Raw genomic sequence first — 19,906 nt, 5'->3', positions numbered from 1 at the left:
AAGGGTCAGGATCAGGTAGAGGCTGCCATCCCCAAGCCACACAGGGAGAAGCTACCGCAGTAATGTTAGGGAGAATTATCATTTCTGTGCTAATTCCCTTCAACCTTAGAGACCCCGAGCTCTTTTCCTGGATTTTAGGACTTATAATTTTCATCCTGGAGTCAGACCTTTTTGTCACTCATGTGTTTTTGATCGGATTTGGACTTTGTTTTTGGAGTCTGACAAACTCCATGGTCATCTACTTTTGCATTGTGACACAGCACCTTCAGTGCACTGCCACAGAGACGTCCTTTGGATTTCTCATATGTTTTAACTACCTTCTCTTTGATGAACTACTGTTCCCCAAGAGCAGTAAAGTGAAATTGACTTTACTTACCTGTTTTTCCTATGTACGTCCAGTACACCCCATCCTATGTGGAAGTGCTGGGGGGGTTACTTAGTGGCTCCTTTTCCTACTTACTCATGTAACATTTTTATGTTATCCTCACCACTTTAAATGGCTAGTGTCAGTGGTTTAATTTTCCTACCATTGTGCATTTTTACCACAGGCTGAATCCTCAGTTGCAGTATTGCACCCTTGGGTGCCCATTTTGTCAAAATGGCCCAGGTCTTCTTTTTTTGCCATTTCTTGCTTGAAATGTCTTTCTTGGGTTTTACTCTGCGCGCCAAACCAGGTTTAACTCTTTTCTTCATTTTGCCTTTGGCAGGCTTTAATGCTGAAACCCGCCTCTGGCTCCAGTGTGGTTGGCAGGGAAGGAAGCAAGGGAGGGGCCCGAAACTCCCTGTCCTTAGTCTCCTTGGCTACCTGACTGCACCCAGTGCTGATTGGCTGGCTGGCTGTCCTTGCAGGACAGCCACTCTGCTGTATGAGTGACAGCTAGGCTGTGCATGAATGGGAGAATCCTGCATAAAAGGCGAGGTCTCTTGAACAGATGGCAGAGTCGACCACTGGACGAAACATTCAACAGAGGAAACTGGAAGAGAAGCATGCTTTACCCTCCTGGACTGTTGAACTGCCCGGCGAAGCCCTGCTGCAGTGCTGAAGTTCCAATTTCATATCAACTAGAGAAGCCCGGAACGGACGACCTCTTCCCTTGGGTTGGTGCGACCAACTAACCCCAAGACGAACTTTGCTGGAAAACCTCTCCCTGCAAGCTGTACTTATTTGCTGCTGCTGGAACCGAGTGCCATGGGTCTTAAAAACCTGAATCGAGTGCGTCATCTTTAAGGCGGGCCAGGGCTCTAGGAATCTCCTGAGGACCCTCCTGAAGCAGGACGACCCAAGCCTGACCCATCTCACCAGAGTGCTGGACCCCAGAAGCAAGGGAAGTCCATCAAGTGTCCAAGAACTGCGGTGGTGCTATTGATCGGTAGCTGAAACCGCTAAGTGCAGCTGAATTGAAAAGAGCCCGTAGCCATTGCCGACCTTTAAACTGCAGTGCAGGAGTCCTCCAGACATCCCCCATCTTGTGCCTATGACTGAGGCCCAAGAACCCAGGATCTGCAAGACTGCAACCAGAACAGGAGCCAGCTGGATCCTCTTCTTCAAACCTAAGGTACTGTCTTGACTAAGGGGTACTTTGCTCTTTTGTCTGTATCTTGCTAGTTCTCACTGGACACTTGCAGTAGCTGCTTTTTGCATATTTGATTTCAGCTCTGCCCTTCACAAGCCTTACAGCTTGTGGCCCAACAGTGATTTGTTTTACTACAAACTCTTCAAGAACTTTGTGCAATAGTTTTATTTTGTTATCTAAAGTGCCTCAGCTCCATAGAAATTGTTCAAATTGACTTTGGCTGTGCTGGCTACCTGCAGACTCTTCTAACACATTGACTTTGGTTCCAACTGCCCCTCATAGGTGGTACATAAGTTTAACTTGTATTGCTGGAAAGATCTAATCTAGACTTCATTGGGAGATTGATAAGTATTGACATGCTATGAGACTCTGTTAAACTTTTTCCTTCCCTCCAACCTCAGTATTGCATTAAGTCCAAAGAGTGATATATTAATGTCAAACATTATCCTAGTAATTGGTGTGTGTGTATGCATATGAGAGAGAGAGAGAAAGAGAGAGAGAAAGAGAAAGAGAAAAAGAGAGAGAGACACATCACAAAAGGTATCTACTTGTTGTTCTTAAATCTGAGAAAGTGTTCTGAAGTGTATTTTTATTGTTGTATATTGCCTTTTCTAAAGAAGGCTAATCTAAAAACTGACCGTTCAATAAATAAAAAATTATTTTACTAGAAAACCGTGAGATTAAGTGATTTGTATACTTTTAATTGTAAACCTCAGTGGTGCCTCTCTACAGCTCACATTTACCCCTCTTGAGATATAGCTGGCTGCTCAGTCACTTTACCAACTTGTGTAGTACAGACCTATACCAATAGGTGAGTTACCTATTACCAAGAGGACAAGGCTGGTGTAGTCTCCCACAGGGTTACTGTATCCAATCTTGCCTAACACGGGAAAGGAGTGATGACATCATCAGCTTCATCACAGTACCATAGTTAATGACACCTAACCAGGCCGGCTAGCCTATAGCAATTATTAAATAAAAATACATGGGCGACACAGTTTTTATAAAGGTCATAATTCTGCATTTTGGTTAGTCTGAAGGACAAATCAAAAATGTTGGATGTCCGATTACCAAAGTACAACAGACTTTAGGAGGCACTTTTCTGTATCCAGAACCCGATTGCAACTGTTCAAAGACAACAGCACTGGTATTTTAGAAAGGTTAATAACTGAGGGTTAATTTAACAATCATCAATGCTGAAGTTGCATGCACATATATATTTATATCAGAGTGCAAAATGTGCACTAGATGCTGGCTAATGATATCTGACTCTTGGTGAGGAAGAAATGGTACGCTCTGCGTATGTGTAGAATTGAGGTGGCAAGTAACTTCCACCCCTCCTAGCAGTGCGGTCCACTTCGGCGACCCCTGGCCCATTGCCACAACTCGCTACTTTCTTGGGCATCAACACTTATTTTTCATATATCAGTGGCTTCTACCTCCTTATTTTGTTGTTTCCCTTGCCGAATGAGCTGTATTTCCTGCAGCCACTCCTGAAGGAAAATTAACCAGTTTCCACTGTAGAATGCTATTGACGCCTGCCTCTCCTGTCCCTATTCAATAGGCTCACGTGAATTGCGACTGGAAGTTACTTTCGAGGTAGGCTCTATTTTATTTCACCTTCTTTCCTCCTTGTGCCCCACGCTCCAGTCGCAGCCTGGTTTCTCCGAGACATTAACCAGTCCTTAGTGCCCCATTTTCTTCCTTTTTAAATGTGCACTGTTGCATCCCTGGTACTCCTTGTTGCTTTAAGCTGGACATATCTTCAGACATTTGCGGGTTCCTGCAGTCAGTGTTTTCGTAGCGGGCACCACAGGCTACTATAAAGTGGTAAGCATACTGTCCCCGCTTTGGTATGGCTCTCATAGGTGTAGCTATACTGGTGCGTTGCTTCCTTCTTTTTTCCTGTCGGCACTGTGAGCTACACCTTCCTTCTTCACCTCCTCCATCGATAGGTGGCTACTTTGTATTTGCATATGGGTCATAGTGTACAAGATGCGCTAGTATGCGACACTCCACGTTCTTCAGCAATTCATCCCCTCCTGGCTGTATGTGCTATGTTGTACTGGGTTAACATATTCCTTTGTATGTATGTTACTCTCACATCAGACTGAGACAATGCTTTAATCATGTTCATTAGGGTCCAGTAGTGGTTTTCGGTCGTGAAGAAGGCGGCTTGAACTCGTCCATCCTGCCGAAACGCCATTGTGTTTTTTTCACTACGCCTTGGTTACTATGCACACAATTGCAATTTTTCTCTCTTCTGGCGTATGGCGCTCACCCCAACCATCGCAATCGATTTACTTTGTTCATCGTCACTTGTGTGATGCAGGTTTCATGTTATGTTCAAACCAACCTGACATATGTTTCTTGGAATTAATTTGATTTCAGGTACTTTGTTTCGCAATCCATTTGCCTAGGTTTTGATAGCATTGGTTCTTTGTCTTTAATTTTGGCTTTGGAATGTTCATTCATACATTACCCTCTAGCTTTTTTGTCTTCTTACCCTCATTGAATTTATTTTGTATATAGGCATTCTGTTTTTGTAACCCGTTTGCTTAGATCATGAATATATATATATATATATATATATATATATATATATATATATATATATATATATATGATACACTACTCACCGTAATCGTATTTCTGATGCTTGTATCTGCTTAGATTCACATGCTGTGCATAGGCCGACATCTAGTGGAAGCTGCGGAGTATTACAGTTTGTTTTTCGAAACTCGAAAATGGGCGTCGACACAGGAGTGCCAGTAATACTATCCCTAGTGTGACGTCCACTGTACCCAAGATCCCTCACGCGTCTAGGATCCTCAGATTGTATTTTTTCTGACATGAGGAAGCATGAGGAGTAGCGTGAGTACAGATAATCCAAGCAGATAGACAGAAAGGTAAGACTACAAGCAATCATGCGCCTTCTCTCGGAGGGGAGGAAGGGTGGGTCGCATGTGAATCTAAGCAGATACAAGCATCAGAAATACGATTACGGTGAGTAATGTATCCCTTCTGAGGCTTGTGGAATCTGCTTAGATCACATGCTGTGCATAGATTAGCGAGCAGTACCAGAAGAAGGAGGTGGGATGTGAGAAGGGTCATGAGCAAACAGGTGTCTTAGAACCGCTTGTCCCACTTGTGTATCTGTCTTGGAATGAGTGTCAATGCAGTAATGCTGAGTAAAAGTGTGAATAGAGCTCCAAGTAGCTGCTTTGCAAATGGTGTCGAGGGGAACATTTGCAATGAAAGCCAGAGTGGCCCCAATGCCTCTAGTATAGTGGGCTCTTGGCGTAAAAGGCAGAGTTTTTTCAGAAAGAGAGTAACACAGCTGTAAACAGTTGATAATCCACTTCGAGATAGCGCCTTTAGAGACGCAATCTCCCTCTCTGCCTGTAGCTACGGAGACAAACAGTTGATCTGTTTTCCTTAGCGGTCTGGTTTTATTTACATAGTAGAGGACCGCCCTATGCACATCTAGGGTGTGTAGTTTCACCTCAGCCGAGCTTTGCGGGTTCTGGAAGAAAGCCGGAAGCTCGATGGACTGGTTTACATGGAACTTTGATATAAATTTAGGTGAGAACCTAGGGTGTGTGCGTAAAACCAGTTTGTCTTTGTGGATAGTAAAGAAAGGATCCTGCACTGACAGAGCCTGAATTTCACTGACCCTTCTTATAGAGGTAATGGCTACTAAGAAGGCCATTTTATAAGTCAGGTGTTTGAGACTACTTTTATGCATGGGTTCGAAAGGGGGGCCCATGAGCTTAGCTAGCACCACATTAAGGTCCCATCCTGGCGGTGGGTTTGAAATAGGAGGGTGAAGTCTCTTTACTCCTTCCATGAAGGATTTAACTACTGGTACTTTCCACCACGACACCCTGTTATGGGATGTGGTGTAAGCCGAGAGGGCTGCCAGGTGTACTTTCAGAGAGTTAAAAACCAATCCTGCATCCAGCAGGTGGAGCATGTATGTCACAATGTTGGAAGGAGTGCAATTAACAGGGTTGATTTGTTTATTCTGGCACCAAATAACGAATCTCTTCCACTTGTCAAAGTAACAGTGCCTTGTGTTTGGTTTCCTGGATTCTATTAGGATGTCCATACACCTCTGTGGTAAATTGAGATGTCCAAACTCTATGACCTCAGGAGCCATGCTGCCAGGTTCATTGAGTTGGGTTGCTGGTGCACTGTTTGACCTTGTTGCTGGGACAGTAGGTTGTACCAGGCTGGAAGTTTGATGGGCTCGCACACCGCCATCCTGCGTAGGTGTGGAAACCATGGTTGTCTCGCCCACATGTGAGCAACTAGGATGAGCGTCATCGATTCCTTGTTCATCTTGTACACCACTTTCCTGATGAGAGGGGTTGGTGGAAAAGCGTACGCAAACATCCCTGACCAGTTCATCCACAGGGCGTTCCCTTGGGAGTCTGGCTGGGGGAACCTGGATGCAAATCCTGGGCATTGTTTGTTTTCGCTTGTGGCGAATAAGTCTATAGTGGGGAAACCCCACTGAAAGAAGAGATCTTCTACGATCTTTCTGTGAAGGACCCATTCGTGTTCTTCTGGGAGGGAGTCTCTGCTTAGAGCATCCGCTAGGGAATTGAGCTCCCCTGGAACATGTTGCGATGACAGGAAGATGTTCCGTTTGAGTGCCCATATCCAGATTTTCTGGGCAAGCTTGGACAGATTTGGCGAACGAGTCCCTCCTTGCTTGTTTAGATAGAACATGGCTGTCGTGCTGTCCGTCCGGATCTGCACCGACAAGTTTAGTAGATGGGGCTCGAACGCCCGAAGCGCTCTGAATACTGCCAGAAGCTCTAGCAGGTTTATGTGGTTCTTGGCTACTGAGTGAGACCAGAGACCCTGAGCTGTGTGGTGGAGATGGTGAGCTCCCCACCCAGTCAGGCATGCATCTGTAGTCACCACTGCCTGTACTTCGGGATCGTAAAAGGGTTTTCCCCTTGCGAGATTCTCTCTTGTCCACCAGTGTAGGCTCTGTACAAGTGTTGGCGAAACGACCACTAGATCGTCCCACTGACCACTTGCCTGAGACCACTGTTTCGCCAACCATTCCTGCATGGGACGCATGCGCAGTCGCGCGTGGGGGACCAGGTAAATGCATGACGCCATCATGCCCAGTAACCGCATTGCTTTGCGTACCGTTATTTGTTGACCGGACTGATAATGTGGAATTTGCAGTAGTATATTCTGAATTCTCTCTTCTGAAGGGAAGGTCAACCCTTTCTGAGTATCTAGGATTGCTCCTAGGAACTGTTTTGAGGTGCTTGGCACCAGGCTTGACTTCTTCTCGTTGATTGAGAAGCCTAATTCGTGGAGGAGGTCGATAGTCCTTTGAATGTTTGTCCTGCAAATTCCTGGGGTTTCCCCCGTTATGAGCCAGTCGTCCAGATAAGGGTACACTGGGATTGCCTCCCTGCGTAGGTGTGCAGCTGCCACCGCCAGTACCTTGGTGAATACCCTTGGTGCTGAAGCTATCCCGATGGGCAGTACCTTGAATTGGTAGTGGCGACTGTCCACCTTGAAGCGCAAGTACTTTCTGTGCGCCGGGAGCATGCAAATATGAAAATAAGCATCTTTCATATCCAAGGTTGCCATGTAATCCCCCTTTTTTAGGAGGGGGATTACCTCTTGTAGCGTGGTCATACGGAATTTTTGGGGCTTGACATACTTGTTGGCAGGCCGTAAGTCCAATACTGGGCGCATTGTCAAATCTTTCTTTGGCACAAGGAAGTAAGTTGAATAGATACCCTTGTTTATCTGGTGTCCTGGGACGAGTTCTATCGCGTCCTTTTCTAGCAGAATGGCGATCTCCTCGAGAAGGATCTTCTGATGTTCTAAGGAGTGTACTCTTTGTCGTGGAGGATGGTTCCGGGGACGCTGCAGTAATTCTATACAATATCCTGTGGACACTGTTGACAGCAGCCATCTGTCTGAGGTGATCCCTTCCCAAGCCTGGGTGAAGTTGGAAATGCGTCCACCTACTGGGGTTGCATGAGAAGTGACCCTGAACTGAGCGTCACTGCTTTGGTGGAGGCGTGCCACCTCCCTTGTTGGGGCTGCCTCTGCCTCTCCCACGACCTCTTTTGTTACTCATGCCGTAACTTTGGGTAGACTGCTGGCTGTTGTTCCACTGTGTACCCTGTCCCTGGGCATAGTTGCCTCTTTGTGAATTTTGGCCACGTGGGCGACGAAAATTACTGTTCCCCCTCTGGTTAGGGGGTTTGTTGGTTAGTTGGCCAAGGGATTTCAGTGTTTCGTATTCGTCCTTGGCGTTTTTTAGTGCGTCTTCGACCGCTTTCCCAAACAATAGATCGGGTTCCACCGGCTTGTCTATTAATGAAGCCTGAGTTTCTGTTTTGAACCCCGACTGCCGTAACCACGCATGTCTTTTGATAACAGTACCTTCTGCTATCAATCTCCCTGCGTTGTCCGCGGCGTCGAAAGTTGCTTTCAATATGCAACCAGACACGGCTCTCCCTTCTCCCGAGATCCGAGCCAATTGGCCCTTTAACGGTTCAGGAGCAGAGGCTATGAGTGCCGCGACCTCTTCCCATTGATGGCAGTTGTAGCTGGCCGACAGGGTGGTGGAGTTAGCAATCCTTGCTTGGTAGGCGGACGTTGAGGCTACCTTCCTGCCAAACCCGTAAAGTTTCTTGGTCTCCTTGTCGGGAGGAGCTTCTGACGAAGATAAGGGTGTTCCAGCCCTCTTCCGAGTGTTGGTAACAACTAGGGAGTCTGGTTTAAGATGTCCTCTTATATAGAGAGGGTCAGACTGGGCTGCCCGGAAAAGTTTTTCGACCCTGGGGTTGACTGCTCTGGTGAGGTTTGGGTTCACCAGGGACGGATCTATTCTTCGTTGGATGGATTTAAGGATAGGGATGGTCTGAGCAACCGGCCTCCTCTCTCCCACCAACTCTTCTGCAAAGTCCCTTTCCTCCTGTACACCGTGGGTGTCGATGTGAAAATGTTCTGCCGCGCGAGCGAGAACCTCATTAAGGAGGGGCTGGTTATCGACTGGCGAGTCGGTAATTGGGGCTTCGTTCTCTACCGGGGAATCTACTCTGTAAATTTCCTGCTCATCTTCTCCCTCCTCCTGGTCCTCATCATCCGCATAGTATTCCGTCCCGGTTTGTTCCTCCATAATTTCAAACTCCTGGTCCCCCTCAGGGAAAGGCTCTCCTTGGTACCTGGGGTGTGGAGTAGAGTATGGAGTAGAGTAAGGCTGCACCCCAAAGGGTTCAGGTCTTTCGAACCGGGCCTTTTTACTTAGGGGGATAGGATCAGTGGAACCTGAGGGTGTGGCCCCCTGAGGGTCATACGAGAGGAAATGCTCTGGATTCTTGTCGTAAAAATCTGCCAAGGAAGACATCCTTGACATGACCCTGTCTATGTCTACACTGGACCATTCTTTGGAACAGGGGATGACTTTAGTAGGCAATTTAGGGGACTTATCAAGGGTACCCTTGCTGGATGTTGATCTCTCAGTAGACTTGTATTTGTCTGTCTGCTTCGGGGGAAAGGATGGTCTTACAGGAGTGGAAGAATGTGCTTTCCGCTGTTTCCCCCCCTCCCCGTGCGTGGAAAAATGTTTTCCCTGTCCCTTGGAGGCCCCGGAGACTTTCGACGCCTGGCGTCGAGGATCGGAAGAGGTATCTGTGTCTTTCGAGCGTGGGGCCTCGCTGGTGTTCGGCTCCGTCTCTTGGAGCGCGGCCTGGGGGTGGAAGTCGTCTTCGTCCTCAGACGATCGAACTTCCGTTAGTCTAGGGAGCGAGGCACTCTTGGCAAGAGTGGATGATTGCCTTGTGTCATGAGGCGATCTCGATCGAGAGCGCCCAGAGGACACTGAGTCAGACCGTTCTATCTGTGCCTCTTTCCGAGAAGTCGACGTCGTCGAGGTTCGGTTGGACTTAGTGTGCTTAGTGTGTGTAGGGTGTGTAGCGCTTGTGTCGCCGGGGGTCTTCCCCATAGCCGCCCTGCCGGACGACCTTCCGAGGTCGGGGACCTGCGCTCGGCTGTCTTTCGACGCCGTAATGCCCTTGCCGTCCGTCGCTGCCATCGCTGAAGGCGCCCTCCACTGCCATGGCCGCCTGCCTGGCGTGGTGGGCCCAACGCTTTGTCGAACGGTCCTTAAGTGTCTTAGGTTTAAACCTACTACACGCTCTGCAGTTCGCTTCGGGGTGGTCCCTCGGCAAGCAGAGATTGCACGTGGCGTGCCTGTCGACCCAAGGGTATTTGCGGTTGCACTTGGGGCAGAATTGGAAAGGGGTACCCTCCATACGCACCTTGAGGCAGCGGGCTGGTAAGTGTAGGAAATATATAAGGTGTACCTATATAGCAAGAGTGAAGAGTATGTACCACCCCCCACTCTCCCTACTTGCAGGGCCGAGGCCAGCGGCCTACCAGGCCCAGGCCAAGGCCAGCGGCCTTCCAAGGCCCAGATCCGTCATGCAGCAGCCGACGGTCGATGTCTTCTCCAGCCGTCGTCGAGTGTCGAGGGTCGACGTTGGGGTGGGGAAGGATGTCAATAAAGAATTATAAATTCCGATTATTAGCAAAAGTATGGCTAAGGCCAGGGGATTCCGCAAAATGCTTCCGCGACCAGTATGGCGGAAAAAAACAATCTGAGGATCCTAGACGCGTGAGGGATCTTGGGTACAGTGGACGTCACACTAGGGATAGTATTACTGGCACGCCTGTGTCGACGCCCATTTTCGAGTTTCGAAAAACAAACTGTAATACTCCGCAGCTTCCACTAGATGTCGGCCTATGCACAGCATGTGATCTAAGCAGATTCCACAAGCCTCAGATATATATATATATATATATATATGGTTTTCTGGATTTCATTCATTCATTTTCATGTATGAATAAATCATTGCATTTTCTACAAAATCATTGCTTGTATCTTTGCCTAAGTACAGTAATGGAAAATGTGCTCTATTTTGTAAATCCTGGTAACACTCACCCTATCACAGGTCAGACACTGCACAGAGCTTATGATCGATCCATCGAATATGTCAGATATAACGCTTCTGTACCTCTTTTGTTTCTTCTTTTTGGGAGGTGAAGCAGGCAAACCTAAAAGGCAAGAACAAACTAGTTTGTGAAAATCAAAGTATTGCAATTCTCAAATTCACAGTTAAAATAAAGATCTGTGTAAGGAGAATTTAAATTAAAGCTAAAAAGTAGAATACATCACTAGCATATCACACAACATGTTTTCACCAAGCAGAAAACCAACAAAAGTAACTGGGACAAATGGAAAAGAACAATCACTAAATGACTAAATGCACAAGTCTTCAAAAAAAAAAAAAAGAAAAAAGGACATATGCAACACATGGGAATAGGCATACTGGACCAATGTAGGTGTATTAATAAAGGGTTTAGCTATGGTTGTGTAAAAGCACAGTTGTGTCATTGTGTTAAATAAACCTTTGCATAATATGACATGTAAACACTGACGCATACAGTAGTGCGGCACCGTAAAAAATTAAGGGAACAGTTTGGTGATTAAAAAAATATACCTTTTTTTTGTGTAGATGTCAATCCAGACCATATGGAGCCTGATTTTGGAGGACTACTCGATAAACGGGCATTCAGGCCTTCATTTGATGAAGGGTTTTTTGTTGTAGACAGGTCTTTGACTTGGGCTTCATTGATGTAGTCTACAATATACATTTTTATTACTGCAAACATACTTCACAATCTTGTTTGTTTGAACTCTTAGCGCTGCCAAACATTTCAAACATTATGTTAAACACAGCAACATTTTTTTTTCAATACTATAAATACACTTTTGAGCTCCTGCCAGTGAACTGAATGTATATGAGGGTTTGGACAATATTCGTCTGACTAGTTCTGAATGTATTTCAGCTGTTATATTTAATGCCAAAATCCTAATATGCCATCTTTTTATTTACTTTTTTAATCCACATCAAAGTGTGACTGTTACAAACTCGATTTCCAAAGAGCACCTGGGAAAAACAAAAAGAAACTATCACCAACAATGATAGTGGGACGAGCCAATCACCATCAAATGTCGGTCACAAAGGTCATTAGTTATGCCAGCACTCCCGCTTTCTATGCTACTAGCACCTATTCTGTTCACACACGGTCATTCTTTAGTACAAGTGACCATCTTGGTTGCATATGGTGCACTCTATAATCCTAAAAATGAAGAAACAATCAAAGACAAAGTCAATTAATTTGGCGTTGGCAGTTTGTTGCATGCTACATTTTTAGCTAAGAATGCAGTGAATATTAGGGCTTTACTTACGCAGTAATTCCAAACATGTCCAAAGGTTATTGGTAACAGACGCAGAGACTACAGACACAGAGACTTCTCTTCAATTCAGTGTACGGGAGTCTATTTTATTATGTGTACTACTAATGATATGCATCAACAAACTTCAACTTGAAGACATGCTTGGAACTTTTAAAGTAAGCAAGATGATTTTAGGGTATTGTCCAATTTGACCTAATGAAGGCAAATTTGACCTACTCCCATTTGACAGCATCTTTTTGACCTAGTTCAGTAGGTCAAATGGTACACATTAATAAAAAAATAGTTGTGGGGTAAGGGAATAGGTTGAGGACAGGAGGAAGTCGGGGGGAGGCCCGTGGGGGTCTCCCACCGCAGTAGGTCAAAAGAAAATTAAAGAAAACCAGGTAAAGTAAATTAGGTCAAATAGGCAGTAGGTAAAGTTTTTTGGGTCAAACAACCCATATCCTGATTTTAGGGGTGTGCTAGACCAGTGGGGTCAGGGTGAGCTAAGGTGGAAGGAAGAAGACCGGGTTGACCTAGGGTGAGCGGGATTGTGGGGATTGGCAGGGGAAAGGTACAGAGAAGCAGTGTAAGGAGGGTGGGGTTTTGGGGTGAGGTATGGAGGGAGGTTTAGAGTGGTGTGGTAAACTTGGTAGGGTACAGTGGGAGGGTGTAGAAGAGATACAGTGGTGGGGGAGAGTGGGTGGGGTAGAGAGGTAGTGTGGTGAGTGGTTGTACAGTGGGATGGGATAGGGTGGGGTTAGGGGTACAGTAGGTTGCGGACAGAGCTATGGAGTAGCGGTAAAGTAGGCTGTAGTGATTTACAGTGGGGGGAGCTAGAGTAGGGTAGAGTGGGGTAAGTGGGATGTGGGTAGAATACCCTAGTGGAATGGGAGTAGAATAGTGGGGTGGGTGAGTGTGGTGGATAAGAGTAGTAAAGTAAGGACAAAGTGTGGGTGAGGTAGAGTGATTTGAGAGAGGAGTAGTGTGGTATGAAGACGGGCAGAGGTAGAGTGAGGTGAGTTAAAGTGGGTTGGGTCATTGTATAGTAGTGTGCTTAATGGTAGAGTGGATAGGGGTAGAGCAGTGGGTATGGAAGCAGAGAAGAATGGGTTAGGCGTAGAGTGAGGGGCTGAAGAATAGTTGGGGTAGAGTGATGTAGGGTAAAGTAGGTGGGGTAGAGTTGCTTGAGGGTGATACAGCAGGACGAGTGAGGGCGGAGTGGGTAGGGGTAGTGTGGTATGGTAGAAATATGTAGAATAGGGCTGGAGTAGAGTAGTGAGGTGGAGTAGAACTGGGACAGAGCGAAGGGTGGGATAGAGTGGGTGAATATTAGTAGAGCAAGGTGGGTGTGGGTAGAGTGGCAAGAAGTAGGATGGGGCAAGGCTAGAGTAAGGTGAGAGGGTGTGTGGGGGTAGGTGTTTGGTTAGAGTGCATGGTTGTAAAATAGAGTTGGGTGGGGTGCTAGAGCAAGTTAAAGTGGGGTGGAGCTTGGCAAGAGGGGGTTAGGTGCGTGGGGTAGGAATAGATTGAGTGGGGTGGGGTAGTGTGGGGTACAGCAGGTGATTGTAAAGTGGTTGGGAGTATAGAAGGGTAGAGAAGAAGGGTGGGATACAGTGGTGGGGTGGGTAATGTGGTACAGTGGGTGGGATAGAGAACTGGGGTAGTAGTGGGTTGAGCAAGAATAGTCGGTGACTAGGAGGGACAGCATTTTGGTGAAGCAAGGTCGGGGTAAAGTGGAATACAGTGGGTGGGATAGAATAGAGTGGACCAAGGTGGGGTAGTAGCATGGGCCAGAGAAGAGGTGGAGAGTATTGGGGTAGGGTTAATGTGAGTGGGGTACAGTGGAATAGAGTGGGGTGAGGTAGGGGAAAGTGGGTGGGCTGGATTAGAGTAGTAGGCTGGAGTGTGGTGGGGTAGCAGTGTGGGTCAGGGTAAAGTAGGGTGAGTGGGGGGTGAAGTAGGAGGAGTATCGTTGGGTAAGGTATGGTGTGTGGGGGTAATGTGGGGAGGACGTATGGGTTGAATTGAGTGAGGGTAGGATATAGTGGGTAGGAGTATTGTGGGGTAGGGCAGAGTGGGGCAAGGATAGGTCAGAGTGGGTAGGGGTTTGAGTGGTAATGGATGGTGTGAGAGTCGAGGGTGTGGGGGTATAGTATTGGGTGGGAGTAGAACAGGTGGGGTACAAAGGGTTGAATACAGTGGGGAGAGTGAGGCGATGTGGTCAGGTGGGGCAGATTAGAGGGAGGCTATAGTGGGTTTGGGTATAGGAGAGAGCAGTGGGAGTAGAGTAGCGGGGTGGGTGGGGTAGAGTTGGGACAGAGATATGGTGGGGTAGAAATTGAGTGTTTATGTCATTAACTCTGAGAAGACTGCTTAGACGTACCACGAGTTTGATCCTACTACTTGATAGAGCTAGTTTAAAGAGATCCATGGACGTTGTGCTTTGGGTGGGGAGGAGCAGGTAGTGGGTGGAAATGGCCGCGGGGGTTAGCATAGCAATGGATAGACAATGGGTGGGTAAGTAACTCGACAAAGAAAAGCTATGTGACCCACCACACACCCCGCTCGCTCCTATTTGTGCGCCAACGCAATTTTGTTTGCTTACAAATGTAAGTGCTGCCTAACAGCCCAAAATAAATAGCTGAGCAGAGAAAAAGACCCTGCCTGCACAATAACATGATACAGCATGCCTTGGGGAGTAAAGGACATCCTTAAAAACGGAGCCACCCGTGCCTTCGATGGGGCTGCCGGCTGCCAGCTGCACTGCACTTGCTGTATCTGAAGAGGGAAATGGTGCTAGGAGCCATGGCCCTAATGGGGCTGACCCGGTTCTGTCACTAGTAAGTAAAGAAGGCAAACTAGTACGATTGCTCCACTTGACAACGCTTCACATCAAAGCCCAGGCACGCAGCTTCATGTCTCCGAGTTACTGGAAAAATCACAGCGCTGCAAGTTGCCAAGCCAACAAGACATTCTGCTTCCTAACACCACTTCCCCCGTCCCTCTCCTCTCTTCTCTGTGGCAATCCGTTTGGTCATATTTTGGTGGCTTACCAAACAGAATGCGACAAAACAAAAACACGAAACAACTAAGTACTCAGTGGGAACAGCCGCAAAAGTAAGTCCTTTAATGGGAAAGTAGAAAGCGTGGGTACATCGCTGAGCCATCCTTCTTTCACCAACTGCCTCCTACCAACTGGTGACAAAGAATTCTATGAACTTTGCTCAATGCTAACAATTCAGCATGCAATAATAAGATTCGCACGTCACATTTTGTTTGAACTACGCATTTATTCTTGACATCGATCATGGACCTCTTCCATATAATGTACTTACCGCATATAATTTGATGATGATTTGTTGAATTCTATTTAGCAGGAATAGATTCCTGTTAGTTCGTGTAGGGGTTACCCTTTTCGTACGTTCTCTGCAGATGTTTAGCACAAATTACCCCACAGCACTGGTTGCAACCATATCCAAGCGAGCGGGATGTGTGGTGGGTAACGCAAAATAACGCCCTTAGAGCTGCGCCAAGTATCCCCAAAAGGGAACATCTCTCAAGCAAGAAAAGATGCACACTGGCTCCCAATCAAAGAGAGCATTCTTTTCAAAACACTAGCTCCTATCACACATAAATGCCTCTCACTTAACGCTCCCCCCTACCTATCCAAAAGGATCACCCCCTGCACATCTTCTAGACCTACTAGATCCCACCTCTCCAACCAGATCATCGTCCCATCATTCAAAAGAACCAAAGCGGGTGGCGCCAGCTTCCAATATCTAGCCCCAAAAAATTGGAACGCCCTCCCCACAGCGTTAAGAAATGAAAAATCCTATACTGTGTTCAGAAAAATGCTCAAAACAAAACTGTTTAACTAAATACACCACATTTTCTTATGTATTTAAGCTGTACTCAGACCATGATCAACTGTAACCTTTGTAATTAACCTGTAACATGCCTACACGTCGGCATCACTCTAAGCAGACTAAGCAGACTGCATATCCTGTATGTAACTAATCTCTAATCAACAAGCATTCTGTAACAAGCGCTACAATGCCCTAGGGCCGCTCAGCGCTATACAAAACCAAATAAATAAATCCATCACGTTTGGATAATAAGGTTACAAATAGTATTCTGCGAGAAACTCTGGCTGAGGCAACAGTAGTTTTCGGATTTTCTCTTTACACAATCTGTTTCCAGAGTGAGATTAGGAGTGCTCCTAGCTCAACACAGGATTGAATTTCCCGGGTCTGCAGGTTTCGCGCCCGATTTGCTTGCTAGTGTTACGCTCACCTGGTATCCACAGGGACGCCACCCAGCCGGGTTACTCGCTGGTGTGCTTCTCAGCTTTGCCCTGATGTGGTCTGCGGGGAAGGTTCTGCCTGAAAATACAGGAGGACTGTGTTCAAGACTGACCGACTGGGGCAAGTATCCTCCCTCTACCCCCATATGATTTCAGTCCCTCTGGCGCCCTCTCCTCACCTTGTGGTAGAATTAGGCGTGCTCTCCGTCCTGCCTTCTTGGCAGGGGCGCCTTGTCTTTCATGGGCGAGTGCGGTCCAGTTACTTCACTGATGCCGGCCCGTTTGATATTGTTCAGGTAGGTCTTATTGCTGTTCTTTAGTTTTGTTGCTATCCTGCATGCCTTTCTTTGTTTAAAATGTCTCTTTTTTTCTCCCTTAGGTATGCAGAGATTCAGCGCGGCGAACTGGCTTGGTTGAGCCCCGCTGGTAAATGATGGCGCATTAAGAGTGCTATGATGCGGTAAGTAAGCGCTATGCGCAGCGCTGCGAAGTCTTGCCTTTGCTAACCTGTGTTTTCCTTCCTTGTAGGTTGCGCTGTTCTTCAGCACGAGTGGAATGTCCGGAGTGGTGCCAGCCGAGAGGTGACCAGCCAGGTAAGCCTTTTGAGCAGTTCGTAATTTGTAAATGTCTCTACTGCTTTCTTTAATGTTGCCTCTATTTTTCTCTTTCAGGTCGTTCTGTCTGGGAGGCGTGCAGATTCGAGGAAGCTGTTCTCAGTAGCTGCGATTGTTTCAAGAGGAAGACTGCAGGTAAGATGCTGCTGCTAATGATGTTCCTTTTGTCTCCTTGCAGGTTCTGCTTCTCCGAGGTTTGAGGGAATAGCTGGACACGGTGAGCGTCATGTTGCAAGCTGCAAAGTAACGCGAAGCGTGTTGTCTTGCTCGGGTGTGGTTTAAATAGCCCCAACAAAATAGTCCAGGTAAAGTAGTCCCTAGGCTACCACACCCAAAACACTAGACCGCATAGCTTGGTTCTTAGGAACCAAGCTATGTGGATGCCTCCATGTTGGCTGACAATACAATAAAGTAGTTCCCAAGCACATTGTTTTTCATGGTGTATGAGCCTGGCGGCATAGGCGCCAGGACTGGCCCCATGAGGGCTTTTGACGAGGATGCCAGGCACTAGAGGCCAGAGTCCTGACTCCACCTGGCCAATGGCTTTGCGAGAGGGGGTTTTGGGCGAGGGTCACGACAGCTACGTCTGCTTCTCTCATTGGCTCCTTTCTCCATGTTTATGTCATTCAGCTGGTTCCTACTCAAGAGAGTGTCACAGTCCTTTGTTTGTGTTCATGGTGTATTCTTCATGCCTTCCTGGGGCCACCTCTTCCCAGTACCTTCTGTACTTGACAAAGGAGTAGTTTGTATAACTCCATCAATCTTCATAGTACTCCTGGAAGATGACTTGAGAGCAAACTGTATGCCCATTTTAGTCTTCCTCATCCTTGGTGGTATAAATATTTAGAGGAAGAAAGGAATATTGCAATATCATAAAGTAGTGCTTTCAGACAATTTCTCAGCAGACTTTATGGGTTCCATGGTCTCAAGGGCAAGATGGTTAAGGAGTTCCATCACAGAACAGGAGTCCTTGTCCCCATGTGGGAGTCTCTCCCTGCGAGGTCCCGCTTTCCGCCACCCCTACGGGGAATATTGGGTAGCGTCCTCACCTCCCTAGCCACACAGGGAAGGGCTCCCTTCTGATGAGAAGCAACGAGATGCCGTCACACATACCCTTCAAAATTGAACTTCGATGTAAACAGAGTAAGGATAGAATAACTTTTTGGGATTTGGAAATTTCAATTGTCGGAAATAAAATTAAAACTACTGCATTTTGCAAGACTACAGAAGACCATTTTCTTTTTTTCAATTTATTTCATTGGCAGTTGCAACATTACAAAACCATGCATAACAAAACCATCTCTTTGGCATGTCTACAAATGCACATTTTAACGTTTCTTTCTCAATGGCACAATAATGACCCTTTCCACCCTCCCCAACAAACTCTCCCCACTCCCTCCCGGGTAGCAAAGTGACATCGTTCATAAGTCCAGTTTTCAACATACCACGGACCAATTACATTTTCTGGGCAAGGGGGGGGGACTGTTTCCTCCGGTCAGACCAGGTGTCTAGCAACATAAATTCCATGAATCCATACCTCCATTCACAATTTCGCTTGGGAACCAAATCCCAAACACCTCTTTACTAATATTCACATTTCCTTGGGCAGTTCACTCTCAGGGCCATATTTACTAAGGAAGACAGACCAGCCAAGTTTACTCGACAGGTGGGGGTGAGTGGGGGGGGGGGCGATGCTGTTGTGCTTGAAGCCGTATGCACAACTTCACGTGAGCTCCATGGAGGAGCCAGGATTCCAGACCGAAAAATAGCAGAACAATGTCCGGTTTTCGATATTAGCCAAAAAGGGGCATGAAGTATCCGCGCAGATCCTGAGAAAAAAAAAATCAGAAAGATTGCTACAGTGGATTTGAAGTTAAGGCCCCTACTTCTGGCTGGGCCTGCATCTGCGCACGAAGCGGACACCCGACGCTGCCACGGCAGGCGCTCCCTCTCAGGATGGACACGCTAATCCAGGAGTTCACAACGGTGGAGAAGCTTTGCAATTTCTCTGCACACCGGTACCGCTCCTGACCACACGCCTGCACCGTCCCAATGGGACGTGAACTAGGGAAGCGGGCCTCACCCTGCGATACGCGGAAAAGACTAAGTGGGATCACGGGCCCGACTGGGACTGCGTCTCAGACCTGCATACGCAGTGCCCCGTGACAGAAGGAGTCACGCAGAGCCCGGCACCAGTAAAGTTGAACCGCGGCCGGGCAGCGTCCCGTCCCCACAGCGGGCACCGCATTGGCGGGAGCTGCCCGCCAATGTAACAACATGGACGCATATGAAGACGGGCACATCGTGCCCACAGCAGCAGCGGCGTACACTGCAGAACAGGCTCCCGTCCCAAGAGACCTCGCAGGCAGGTCCACCATCCGTCACGGAGCACAGACAGTGCAGGCTCCTCTGGCGCTACTAGCATCGACTACAGCACAGCCGCGCACACACCACTGCGAGCTGCCCGGCTCACAGTACACCCGGTAAGTGGATGGAAGGTGTGGTCACTGCCCTGGAGCACGGGACTCCATAAATCTTGCGTTCTTCTCACAATGAGGCCCGCAGGGCATGCACAGTGTGTGCGCCCCCCCTGCGTGCCCTCACCAGAACTCACAGCATTGAGGACCTCTCTGGAGGTTAACGGCCCGGCCCCTCCGCCCCACCTGATCCCATTGTGGGATTGCTCTTTACTGCACGCGGGCACCAGCAGTCACTCGGCCCTCACGTACCAGCAGGGAGAAGAGGGACAGATACATGAACACTGGCTACCATCGAGAAGACGCAATATATCAATCACTGGGTCAGAGCGCTCCTAGTTGCAATTTCAGAGCAGGCCACGCGGGAAACTAACTCTGCGATTGTGCCCGATCAGGCAATGTGAGGAGGGGTTTAAGAAGGAAATCCCTTACAACCCATTAACCTGAGACTCTGAATGGGTCGACATACTAAGGGAGGCTAGGGAAGATGAACGGCACGCGGAGCATGCTGTGACAGTACAGACCACGCCTGACTTACTCATCTGAATGCTTATAGAACGGCTGTACCCAATAGCTTCAAGTGGGGGGAAAAAGACTAAATCGACACACATCGCTCAAACACAGCTGAACGGTGCAGACAT

General features: G+C 47.5%; 1 protein-coding gene across 2 annotated transcripts in view; it reads right to left on the bottom strand.

The window, feature by feature from the left end:
• Positions 1–19,906, bottom strand: part of USP33 (ubiquitin specific peptidase 33) — a 1,143,586-nt gene that overhangs the window by 741,127 nt on the left and 382,553 nt on the right. The window contains exons 11-12 of one of the 2 annotated variants that reach the window (XM_069641664.1): positions 11,129–11,269; positions 10,570–10,682 (exon numbers count right to left, since the gene is read on the bottom strand). In XM_069641664.1, the coding sequence (XP_069497765.1) occupies positions 10,570–10,682; positions 11,129–11,269 (254 nt within the window). The remainder of the gene's footprint in view (positions 1–10,569; positions 10,683–11,128; positions 11,270–19,906) is intronic. The other variant, XM_069641665.1, reaches the window with a different exon arrangement.

Source organism: Ambystoma mexicanum, chromosome 1q (genome assembly GCF_040938575.1).
Source record: "Ambystoma mexicanum isolate Mex_15411 chromosome 1q, UKY_AmexF1_1, whole genome shotgun sequence".
In the NCBI taxonomy this organism is placed as follows: domain Eukaryota; kingdom Metazoa; phylum Chordata; class Amphibia; order Caudata; family Ambystomatidae; genus Ambystoma; species Ambystoma mexicanum.
This window is presented reverse-complemented; position numbering and strand designations above follow the sequence as displayed.